The sequence below is a fragment of the Somniosus microcephalus genome, chromosome 6, assembly GCF_052327205.1.
Source record: "Somniosus microcephalus isolate GS21.2 chromosome 6, FLI_Smic_1.0, whole genome shotgun sequence".
In the NCBI taxonomy this organism is placed as follows: Eukaryota; Metazoa; Chordata; class Chondrichthyes; order Squaliformes; family Somniosidae; genus Somniosus; species Somniosus microcephalus.
The window spans coordinates 69517753-69530017 of record NC_140992.1 but is presented as its reverse complement, the minus strand read 5'-3'; the positions used below and the strand labels follow the sequence as shown (position 1 = coordinate 69530017).

General features: G+C 45.0%; 1 protein-coding gene across 1 annotated transcript in view; it reads right to left on the bottom strand.

Moving 5' to 3' along the window:
- Nucleotides 1-3260: 3260 nt before the first annotated feature.
- Nucleotides 3261-12265, bottom strand: part of LOC147115800 (cilia- and flagella-associated protein 337-like) — a 102131-nt gene continuing 93126 nt past the window's right edge. The window contains exons 19-20 of the mRNA XM_085990381.1: nt 11250-11391; nt 3261-3662 (exon numbers count right to left, since the gene is read on the bottom strand). Of these exons, the coding sequence (XP_085846507.1) occupies nt 3566-3662; nt 11250-11391 (239 nt within the window). The 3' untranslated portion in view covers nt 3261-3565. The remainder of the gene's footprint in view (nt 3663-11249; nt 11392-12265) is intronic.

Here is a 12265-nt window from a genome sequence, read left to right as displayed (position 1 = left end):
TCCCATGGATTGGAAGATAGCAAATGTAACCCCACTATTTAAGAAAGGAGGGAAGAGAAAAAACGGGGAACTACAGACTAGTTCGCTTGACATCAATACGTAGCAGGGAAAATGCTAGAATCTATTATTAAGGACGTGGTAACAGGGCACTTCGAAAATAATAATAGGGTTGGGCAGAGTCAACACGGATTTATGAATGGGAAATCATGTTTGACAAATCTGTTAAGAGTTTTTTGAGGTTGTAACTAGCAAAATAGATAAGGGGGAACCAGTGGATGTGGTGTATTTGGATTTTCAGAAGGCATTCGATAAGGCGCCACACAAGAGGTTATTAAACAAAATTAGGGCTCATGGGATTGGGGGTAATATACTAGCATGGATTGAGGATTGGTTAACTTACAGAAAACAGAGAGTAGGAATAAATGGGTCATTTTCGGGTTGGCAGGCTGTAACTAGTGGGGTACCGCAATGATCAGTGCTTGGGCCTCAGCTATTCACACAGCTATTCACAATCTGTATCGATGATTTGGATGAGGGGACCAAATGTAATATATGCAAGTTTGCTGATGATACAAACCTGGATGGGAATGTAAGTTGTGAGGAGGATGCAAAGAGGCTTCAAGGGGATATAGACAAGCTAAGTGAGTGGGCAAGAACATGGCAAATGGAATACAATGTGGAGAAATGTGACGTTATCCACTTTGGTAGGAAAAATAGAAAAGCAGAGTATTTTTTAAATGGTGAGAGATTGGGAAATGTTGGTGTTCAGAGGGACCTGGGTGTCCACGAATCACTGAAAGTTAACATGCAGGTACAGCAAGCAATTAGGAAAGCAAATGGTATGTGGGCCTTTATTACAAGAGGATTTGAGTATAAGAGTAAAGACGTCTTACTGCAATTATATAGGGCCCTGGTGAGACCACACCTGGAGTATTGTGTACAGTTTTGCTCTCCTTACCTAAGGAAGGATATGCTTGCCATAGAAGGAGTGCAACGAAGGTTCACCAGACTGATTCTAGGGATGGGGGGGGGGGGATTGTCCTATGAGGAGAGATTAAGTAGACTAGGCCTATATTCTCTAGAGTTTAGAAGAATGGGAGGTGATCTCATTGAAACATACAAAATTCTTACAGGGCTTGACAGGGTAGATGCAGGGAGGATGTTTCCCCTGGCTGCGGAGTCTAGAACCAGGGGTCAGTCTCAGAATAAGGGGTTGGCCTACTCCTGCTCTGATTTCTTATGTTCTTCTGTCCATGGCACCATACACTATTTACAGTTTACAAGGAGATGAGAACCTGCTCCCAGGCCTCCACCCACACCACTCTGAAACCAGCCATTAGGAGTTGCACAGAAATGGCCCTGTATAAATTTCCAGTTTTAACTTTCTTTACAGGGAAGCGCCTGGCCTCTACTTAGTGACTTCCTATCAGCATGTGATTGATGTCAAGTGCAAACCTATAGACCACTTTCTAGCATATAGCAATAGTATTCCAACATGCCACCTGTACATAATTCTTTAAATAACATAAGAAACCTTTAAACAATGGACCTGTAGCAATCCCGAAAAATACAGTATCAAAAGGCAATATCCAGATTTTATTTTTTCTATTTTATCTTAAAAGTTTCAAACAATATTCTACAAACACACCATGTGAGATCTACTTGATTAAACTTTAGAACTCCAACTCTCAGACGACATTGCTGTTCCAATGACTGAAAAGGATTAAAATTCCAATGTCAAGTTCCCATAAGCATTTGATGGGATATTCCAAGTGCACAATAATTATATGTAAGAAGAACATCAGTAATTCTGAGTTTGATTTAAACAGTTCTGTAATATATAGTAACAATGGGATTGCAGCAGCGTTCCTTTCTACCAGATATATCACTGAGGATCTCCAACATAACTGCTATTATACAGATTTCAACATGATAGGATAATAGCAGTTCTTTGAAAGACTGCCATGGTGGATAACAGCAGGTTTCAAGCTGTGTCAAACATTAGAGTGCCATAATCATTTGTACGTACAAAAATAATCAATCACTATTTCCTGTATATTGGAGTAGAGTGAGCTACATTTGCACATAATCTTGGGGTTCAGGTGACTGTCATAATTTGCTCTAACATCAGTTCTGCAGTTTATAATATAGAATCACCTTCATAACTGGAAGTGTATTTCTACCTGGAAGCAATGTTTTGGTAGTTCTATAATTTGACTTGCATTTTATGTTATTTTTCTACTAAATGTTTGCCAATTCAGCAATTCTATAAATACCTATTTTTAAACCATCAATCTAAAGAACTCCTGAAACCCTTCACAGCCCATCTGCATCCTTTGCAATACCTACAAATAGATTATTTTATTTTTGGGTGGGAAGGTCAGAGTGAAATAACAAATAGCAAAATAGACACATTGGCCAGGATTTTCATTGGGCCATGGAGTCGGGATGGGAGGCGTGTGGGGGGTTAAAATCCCGAAATCAGGGGTCCCGACCCCATCCTGCACCCAACCCGCCTCCATGCCAGTTTCAAAGGAGGCGGATACCCGCCCTGCACTGGGACCCGCCTACCCGAGGCAGGAAGGGATTAGTGTCAATTAACTGCCTGTTAACAGGTAGTTAACAAGCAGTTTTTAGCCTAATCCCTATTTTTAATGCTGAAGTGTGGGATTCCCGACGGCTCCAAACCACGCCAAGTTTGTGAGGCGAGCCGTCGGGTTGAAGGACTTGTAGGGGTCGAGATGCCGGTGTTCAGGTGAGTGATGTGTGCATGAGTGCAGAGGTAAGTGTGTTTGGTGTGTCTAAAGTGTTTAAAGAAGTTTAAATTACCTTTTCTTACCTTTTCAGCCTTCCTTCCTTTAGGTCTCGGGAGTCCCTCATCTCACCGGCACAGAAAGCAGAATGGCTGCGAACTGTCAAAAGTGACAGCCTTCAGCTTTCTGTGCAGGAGAGATTTCTAACTGAGTCTGTGGAGAAGAACTCAGGTTAGAAGACTGTCAGTGTTTGACAGCTTCAAACAGCTGTGAAACGCTGATATTTCATCTGTCAAAACCTCTTGACAGATGAAATTTCAGTCTGTGCCGTCACCTGTTGCCAGGTGGCCCTTAATTGGCCTGCTGAGCCCGCTGGGCGGGCTCAACAAGGTCAATCAAGTCAAAATCGCATGGATTGGCCACATCTCGATGGAGGCGGGACTACAACCCCGAAAGTTGTAGTCCCGCCTCCTACCCGACTCCTGAATGAAAATCCAGCCCGTTATTTCTTCAAGTCGATTGATCTTTGCCTAGGATAAATTCTATTAAATATGCTATACAAGTGCAAATAACAAGCAACACGTTTTTTAAATTCCATTTTTCATTCACAGCTAATTACATTAAGTGATAATTCAATATCAGCATCCATTGCTAATGCTGCACGATAGTAAAACAGAAAATAACAATACTGTTTTTTTACATAAATTACACTTACACAGCTTTGTTGAAGCATATTTCAATTAATTCAATTCACTCATCAGCAACTTTTGTTTTCTGAGTACAATGCTTTGAGTTTTAAGAAATTGCTTTCTTTAAATTCTTCTGTTTTGTAAATGCATCTGTCTATTTTGGATAGAAATATCAAATTGTTTTCCCAGCCTGATCCCTGCAGCGGTCTCCTGTGGTAGTCTGTTGTGAAGAAGCAGATTTCAATTTAACTTTCCAGTGACTGTAACAGTGGTATGAATTTATTTTTACTAATTAGTTTTCTTAGCACTGTAAACCTTTACACTCCACAAATTGCTAATCACGTTTAATACATTCTTTAGTCTTATTTAAAACACAAGATAATCTCCCATAGCATTGCTGTGATCTTTCTAAATTATTATTTCTTATTCTCTTTCTGTCCCATACTGCTTCTTTGGGCTGGATTTCCATTCAGGGGCGGGTTGGGGTCGTGAAATCCGCATTTCGTGTTATCCACACGAATATAAATCGACATGGGAGATTGATGCTTTTTTAACTTAATTGTCCAATTGAGTTCCAGCGTGTGGGAACCCTTGGCAAATGAGTTTTTCCAGTCAGAAAGTTGCATCTTATGACATCAACATTGCTGCTGCATTTAAGGTCTGCAACAAGCCTTGCTTCTTCTGCAGGCTGCCAACTTTTTGGCATTTACTGTTAGAGGGACCTGGAGTCACAATGGCCAGCGACAGACCTAGGGCTGCTCCCAGGTTCGACGACGTTGCCCTGCAGGCTCTGGTTGAGGGAGCTAGAGCTCATAAGGAGGTGCTCTTCCCTTCATCAGCGAGGAAGACGCCTCCCCAGCAGACCAAGGCTGTGTGGCTGCAAGTGGCAGAGGAGGTCAACTCCTTAACGGTTACCCACAGAACCTGGATACAGTGCAGGAAGAGATTTCATGACCTTCTGCACACTGGAAAAGTGAGTATACATTTCCCATCACCCTCAATCTGATCCCCATTGCCTTTCCTCACCAGCACTCAGCTTTAGCAATCTCTTCCTCCACATCCCACTTGAGACTCACATCCATGCACCCGTACCCATTCCCTTTCTCTCTATGCTCACATTCACCCAACTATTCGACTATGCAGCCCTCACACTCCCTATCACTGTGATGCTATGAAAACAACTGACAACACACAGGGAGGGCCGTTGGTCTTGCCACCACACTCCATCTTTGTCTCTTTCTAAGTATCTATGCTATGGAATCTCTACACTCACTCCTTCATTCTCACTCAAACTCCACTTGTCTCCCTTATTGCAGGAAAAGAGAGCTCACAATAAAAGGGAAAGAGCCAGGACAGGAGGGCCACCATCAGTAGCCCAGCTCACCCCTTGGGAGGAGGCGGTCCTGGAAATCGTCGGAGTGGAAGAAGACGCGCAAGTGGGGGACAAACAGACGGGTGCATCACAGCAAGCTGGTGACAGAATAGTTTTACATCTCTCTCATTGACATTGCATGAGTCGCTGATAATGATTCTGAAGCTCTAACAGATGGACTTATGATCATCTGCAATATGCAATGTGCATGTAACCTTGACCTCACATCTCTAACTCTTTCCTTTACTCCCCCACAGGACCTTCGAGAGCCCCCGTCCCCACTGTCCAGGAGGAAGAGCCTGAGATTCCAGACTCCTGAGGGGAAGCTGCAACCTCTGAGGGCGCAGCGTCAGCAGAATTCAGCGCACCCAGCACCAGCGCAGACACTCACACCTCGGTGGGACCTTCGGGACATAGAGTAGTGTTGTCACCTGGTGTATCACAGCTCACAAGTGAGCATCAGCAGATTGTGGAGACAGGGACAGCAGTGGAGAGTCCTTGTTGGAGGGCGCAGGACTCTGTCAGCTCGGCTCAGCTGCATGTCGACCCTCTGCCTCTGAGTCCATCAACAAAGTCAGTGGTGCTGGAACTCCAGGAACAGATGCAGGAGTCTCTGGCAGGTTTTGTCTCCAGGGTCGCTGCAAGTGTGGAGCGAATGGAGGAGTTCATAGAGAACATGAGCAGAGCCTTTGTGGAGTCATTGGCGCATGAACGCATCACCATGGAAAGAATGGCATCCTCCATGAAGGTGATAAGTCACCAGAGTGCAGAAAACATGGTGAGTGCTCAGAATACAATGACATCTCTGGAGGAGCAATGGGCATCTATTGAGCAGAGAAACCAGACCTTCGTGGAAGTTCTTCTGAGTAGGACTGCCAGTGCAGATACGGGTCCCCATGGCCCCCCTGATGTGCAGCAAGGTGCTCCCAAGCCACTTGCAAGCGCTGAGGGGGACCTTACCCATGAGAGGGAGGTTGGTGTCAGACATCAAGGAAGTGGGGGCTCCTCTCCAAGTGCTCACACTTCCATGCCGCTGCAGAGCCCTCGGTCAGAGCCCCACCAGAGTCCACACCCAGCTGAGATCAGCGTCTCAACCCCTGCACAGCCGCAGGAGCAGCAGACTGTTGACGAGCCCTCACAGGTTCACAACCCCAGAGGACGCCTGCCAAAGGTGTTGAGACAGGAGTAGCAGGAAAGTGAGCAAGGGGCCTCCACATCTGCTGAAGCCACAGGGGAAGCAACACGTAGGAGCACGCGTAAGAGAAAGATACTGCACAAATAGTCACTTGGGTGAAATTTGATGTTTTATGTGAAAAAGCCATCAGATGAATAATGTTAATAAAAAATCTGATGGCTACTGCTGTAGTTGTGGCGTGTGTCATTTTGAGAATGGGACTTTCACATTGAGGGCTTAGGATTACTTGGGATTGTCATTATGGTGGTCAAATTGCTAGGAGTCAGCTGGTTCTTGGCCATTGTCGATGCTCAGGTAAGAAGATGCGAGGCAAAAGTCCTTGAGTGGCTAGGCTAAGCAAACCTGGCAAAGATGAGTGCCTTCCTTGCATCCCGGGCAGCTATCTTCTCGCGTACTGCTGCCGCTGGTTAATGGGCCTCTGCAAGATGTTCGTTTTCGCTCTCCTCCTCCTCCTCCTCATCTGAGGAGGATATGTAAGGAGCCACTTGGTCCTCAGGAATCTGCAAGCCATGACGCTGTGCCATGTTGTGAAGTGCACAGCAAACCACGACGATTCTGGAGACCCTGGCTGCTGAGTACTGCAGGGCTCCACCTGATCTATCCAGGCATCTGAAGCACATCTTCAGCAAACCGATGGTTTGCTCGATAATGGATCTGGTGGAAATGTGGCTGGAGTTGTAGCGCTCCTCAACTTTGTTGGCTGGCCTCCTCAACGGCGTCATTAGCCACGTCCTCAGGGGATAGCCCTTGTCTCCAAGTAGCCATCCGTTAAGTTGGTCTGGCGGACTGAAGAGTGGAGACACACTAGACTGGCGCAGTATGAAGGAGTCATGGCAACTGCCAGGGTACTTGGCGCAAACATGCAAAATTTCCTTCTTGTGGTTACACACCAGCTGCACATTGAGGGAGTGGAAGCCCTTGCGGTTGACAAAAATACCTGGATTGCGATGCGGTGCCTTAAGGGCCACATGTGTGCAGTCAACAACGCCCTGCACCCTTGGAAAACCTGCCAGATTAGCTAATCCAACCGCACGCGCCATGACACTTGCTTGATCCTTGGTGAAATGGATGTGATTGTGCGCGATGGCAAAGAGGGCATCGGTTACCTGCATGATGGAAGTGTGTGCGGCCGCCTGGGAGATGCCGCTGATGTCTGCTGCTGATCCCTGGAAGGAGCCTGAGGCAAAAAAGTTGAGTGCGGTGATGACTTTGACGGCCACTGGTAAGGGTTGTCCACCTGGCCCTCTGGGCTGCAGGTCTTGTTGCAGCATTGCGCAGATGTCACCCACTACCTCTTGCGAAAGTCCAAGCCGCCTTTGGCATTGCTGCTCAGACATGCTGATGTAGCTGACCCTGTATCTGTAGACCCTGTTTGGGGGGTATCTCCTGCGCCGATGGGCTTCCATGCACTGGCCCCTTCTGGCCTGTGCAGCTTCAGGTGGGTGAGCAGCAGATTGGCGCTCCTGTTGGTGCTGCTGTTGTTGGTGCTGCTGTTGTTGTTGCTGCTGTTGTTCCTGGTTCTGCTGGTGCCGCAACTGCTCTTCTTCCTCATCTAATGACCAGAAGGGAAGGAAATAAATGGCTCCCATGCTTCTGGTATATGCCTCAGTTGAGGAAGCGCTGAGTGAAGGTGGCGAGAGGGGTTTCCCAGGAGGTCACACTGGAGATGGGTGTCAGGCTCCAAACTTCCACAGCTGTGGTTATGCCTTCTAAAAGTTCCCCCAGACCTGAGACAACTAAGTCCTGCCACCAGCAAATGATGGCTGATCAAATCCCCTCTTTAATGTTTGAGCTGCAGCTGATACTCAGCAATCCACTTGTGCTCCCGCCAGGTTTCACCGTTGTGTTTCAGAACAGGCATGTTTCACGTGGGAAAAGGGTTAAACTCACAAAGGCCTTTTAAAATGGCATTATAGAGCCAATTTAGTGGTTGTTAAGGCCCACTAAATTGGCTCTATAATGCCATTTTAAAAGGCCTCTTGGAGGCGGGATGGAGATGGGACCACTAGACACGAATTATTTAAAATTGCTTGGTGTCAACTCGCTCCCACGTGCCTTTTCCACAGTCACATTTGTCAGCATGGAGCTGACGCGACCTGCAGCAGTGGGGAACCCAATTGAAATCATTATGAGGTACTTTACAAGCACTTAAGAGCCTTTTTCCCCTTACTTTTTAAATTTCCCTGCATGGCCAGGGGATTCACAAAGCTCAGGAACCATGTCTGTCAACCTGAGTGAGTTCCGTGGCCATTGCTCCAGCTGATTACTTGACAGCATGGAAAACAAACCAAAATAAAAACATGTTGATTACATCAGCTAACAGATTGATGGAGATTCTTGAAAAGCTACTGGTAAATGTTAATTTATCACTGGCAATTCTTGGCTGTTGCCTTCCAACTGAACAGTAATTGCAGTGAATTGATCTGCGCTATATGACATATACCATTTACAGGAAACTTTGGTTTATCCGGAGGTTAACTGTCCGGAATGCTCGATCCACCGGCAAAATTCAGGAGTCAGTTCAGTAAGTTTTTTTTCTTTTCGTTGCTTTTTTTTCATCAGTCAGGCTCTGCAAGGTCTAGCTAAAGCTGTTGCTTAGCTACAGAGACACTTGCAAGCTACGGCCGACTGTTTAGAAGCTGTTGCTAAGCAACAGGGTTTGTTGCTAGATACGGAGCAAAAGCTCCATATGTTTTAACATTACCGCTGGTTTGTCCGGCAGTTTTGATGGGACGGCAACAGCCCGGTCCCGTCGGTGCCGGATATCACAAAGTTTCCTGTAAATACATTTTTGTGTTGTTTCTGGTCAGATTTTTCTCACAGTATACTGTGATTGTCCAGTTGCACATTAAATCAAGTCATCAACCGTAACAATTTCATTCTCATCACTCATTCCACTTGTTCAATTTGCTTTCAGTCCCTGAATATGACTAATTTAATTTTTCAGTCTGAGACTTTAGGGTGAATTTCTGCCGAGGTTCTCTCACTTGTCCATTGTTAAATTCAACGGAAGAGCTACAGAAATCCCCGAAACACATTGTAAGTAGCACTTACACTATAAGGGATTCCACAGCTCTTCCGCTGAACTTGCACAAGATTGTAAATCCACCCTTTTACAATTACGTTTAAAATCTGCTTCATTTTACGTATTATCGATACACACACATCTTTTATTTGTACCAGTTACTGATACAAAAGTCTATAGATTTGTGACTAAAGCACCAATAACTTCCCAATTAATGTACTTTTTGTAGATGGAGTCATGTTACTTAATGATAATTTTATTTAAATATTTCTTTGTCACTCATATATAACTTTTATTATATGATTGTACAGTAAAGATTCAACACCCACTATGTTAGATTGAACTTAAAATTTAATGTGGCCAGGGTCCCTTTAAGTAGCCCGGCTTAAAACGCGTCATGAATGATGTCACCAGACCCGCTCCATCTCACTGGGCCGGGTAATGTGCTGGGTGGGCTTAATAGGCCCCATTAAGGTAAGTTAATTTTGTACAGCGGGATGGAGCCAGCAGCAGAGTCGGGACCTGTCATGGACACCGCCCACTCCGGACCCGCCAAGGTAAGGAAAATTCCAGCCTATGACTTAGTACGCCATTAAAAACGTAGTTACATCTCATTCAACAAGGCTTAATTTTTTCAGGGGTTTTTAAGAGCGACATTCCAGCGTAAAAGCTTAAGTTCTCCTCAATTCAGTGATTTCAATTGATTGCCGGCTGTGGGGAGTTCAACAGCGCGCCCAGTGGAGGAGGAAGGAATGATTGACAGCAACTTCTGGATTTCCGCGTTTAACTGCATGTGTGTGCTCTAGAAGTTGCTGTTAGATTCACAGTTGTAATAATGGTGAACACTGACAGTTTCGCCATCATTACAACTGCAAATTCCGGGCCAATATCCTGCCTTTCTGGCCGCTCTCACCTTTCCTATATGAACACTACACAAGTCCAGGACCGCAGGCCTTTGACCTTTTTTATGCTGGCTCACGGGGGAGGTGAGACAGTGGGCCCGGGAGCAGAGGCGTGGAATGCCTTTTATGCTGACTGCTTAGATTTCTTTGTTGCCCCTTACTCAAAATGTATTATCAGCCTCTGTAATCCACTCTGCTGTTTTGCAGGAATTTGCACCGCCCGAGGATATTTTACAACCCCTCCTCTCCACCACTGCTACCAGCCTTCTCTCTCTTACCATGCCCCCCACCCCCTCAGGTCATTTTCCTGACCCTGTTTTCCCTGAGCCTGCTCCAACCCCCTCCCACTCCTCTCCCCTGTCCCCCCTTTCACTTTCCCCTTCCCTTCTCCCTGTTTCCTTTCCTCTATCCTTATCTTCCCCTCACCCCCTCCTACCTGCCTCTTCCCCTTTCCCTGCCTTAGTCAACATACTGTTCCTTCATTGCCAGTGGCTCAAAATCCTGGAACTCCCTACTTAACAGCACTGTGAGAGCCCCTTCACCACATGGACTGCAGAGGTTTGAGAAGAAGGCCCACCACCACCTTCTGAAGTGTAGCTAGGGATGGGAAATAAATGTTGGTCTTGCCAGCGACGTCCACATCCAGAGAATTTTTTTTTTAAGTCACGTTTTTCCAAATACTTTAACCTTGTTTCACCTGAATATTGCACTACTGGGGGCAAATTTAACTTTGGGTGATTGTGTAAAATGAGCGATGTTGATTCGGCTGACCATTTTACGCCCTGCACAAATTTCCCTTCCATTGACTTCAATGGAAAGGAAAACTGGGCGTGGTATATAATGGGCAGCCTATTCTATATTGCCTATTTTACACCATCGCCCAAAATGAATATTATACCGCCACCATGTGGAATGCCATGGGAGATTGACTTGTATCACATTATTATTCCAATAATTAATATTATAGGTACAGACATATGGTAAGTTGTGAGGCTCATTTGCTTGAAGAGGGCAAGTGCTTTGTTAAGTTACAAATTAAGCGTCAAAGCAGTTAGTAAAAAATAAATGCTGCGTATATATTATAAATAAAATTAAAACACCAATGACTTCGATGCAGGTGTACAAAGTACAAATGACTTTGTAAACTGCTCACATATTTCTATTATAGTTCACAACATATTCAACATTCTTTGGTTCTGTAACTGATGTGTAACTCAGGTGTCAAAGTGCCTGTATATTGACAAATTAATTTTCAACTCAACCTATGAAGTCTTAATGAACGTCAAGTGCATTATAGTATACAGATTACCTACCTGGACTTCAATCTTAAGGCTTTCTTGTTTTCCGCAGTTTTACTTGAATTAAAATTCTGTTCATGCAAGAGCTTTGTTTTGTGTTCACGATCCAGTATTTCTTTAGGAAATAGGCTTTGCTCATCAAAAGCTGCTTTTAGTGCTGTTAATGTAGTGAAAAAGATTGAATGTTTATTGCAATGTTATGAAGCTCCTTTATGCTGACATTATAAATAAGGACTGCTACTTAGCTCTCAGTCTCCATTCATGATGTTAGATCTACACAAAAGGTCTGCTATCTCGAACACTTAAAACATTTTAACAATGCTTACTGAAAGATATGAGTAATTGTCAGTCTATGGCCTCGATTTTCATTGAGCCGTGGAAACATAGAAGATAGGAGCAGGAGTAGGCCATTCGGCCCCTCGAGCCTGCTCCGCCATTCAATGCGATCGTGGCTGATCATCCAAATTCAGTACTCGGTCCCTGCTTTCTCCCCATACCCCTTGATCCCTTTAGCCTTAAGAAATATATCCAACTCCTTTTTGAATATATTTAATGAACTGGCCTCCACTGCCTTCTGTGGTAGAGAGTTCCACAGGTTCACCACTCTCTGGGTGAAGAAATTCCTCCTCATTTCTGTCCTAAATGGCCTACCCTTTATCCTTAGACTGTGTCCCCTGGTTCTGGACTCCCCGACCATCGGGAACATCCTTCCTGCATCTAGTCTGTCCAGTCCTGTCAGAATTTTATAAGTTTCAATGAGATCCCCTCTCATTCTTCTAAACTCCAGCGAGTACAAGCACAATCATCCCAATCTCTCCTCATACGTCATTCCTGCCATCCCAGGTATCAGCCTGCTGAATCTTCGCTGAACTCCTTCCATGGCAAGAACATCCTTCCTCAGATAAGACGACCAAAAATGCACACAATACTCAAGATGTGCTCTCACCAAGGCCCTGTACAACTGCAGCAAGACATCCTTGTTCCTGTATTCAAACCCTCTCATTACGAAGGCCAACATAGCATTTGCCTTC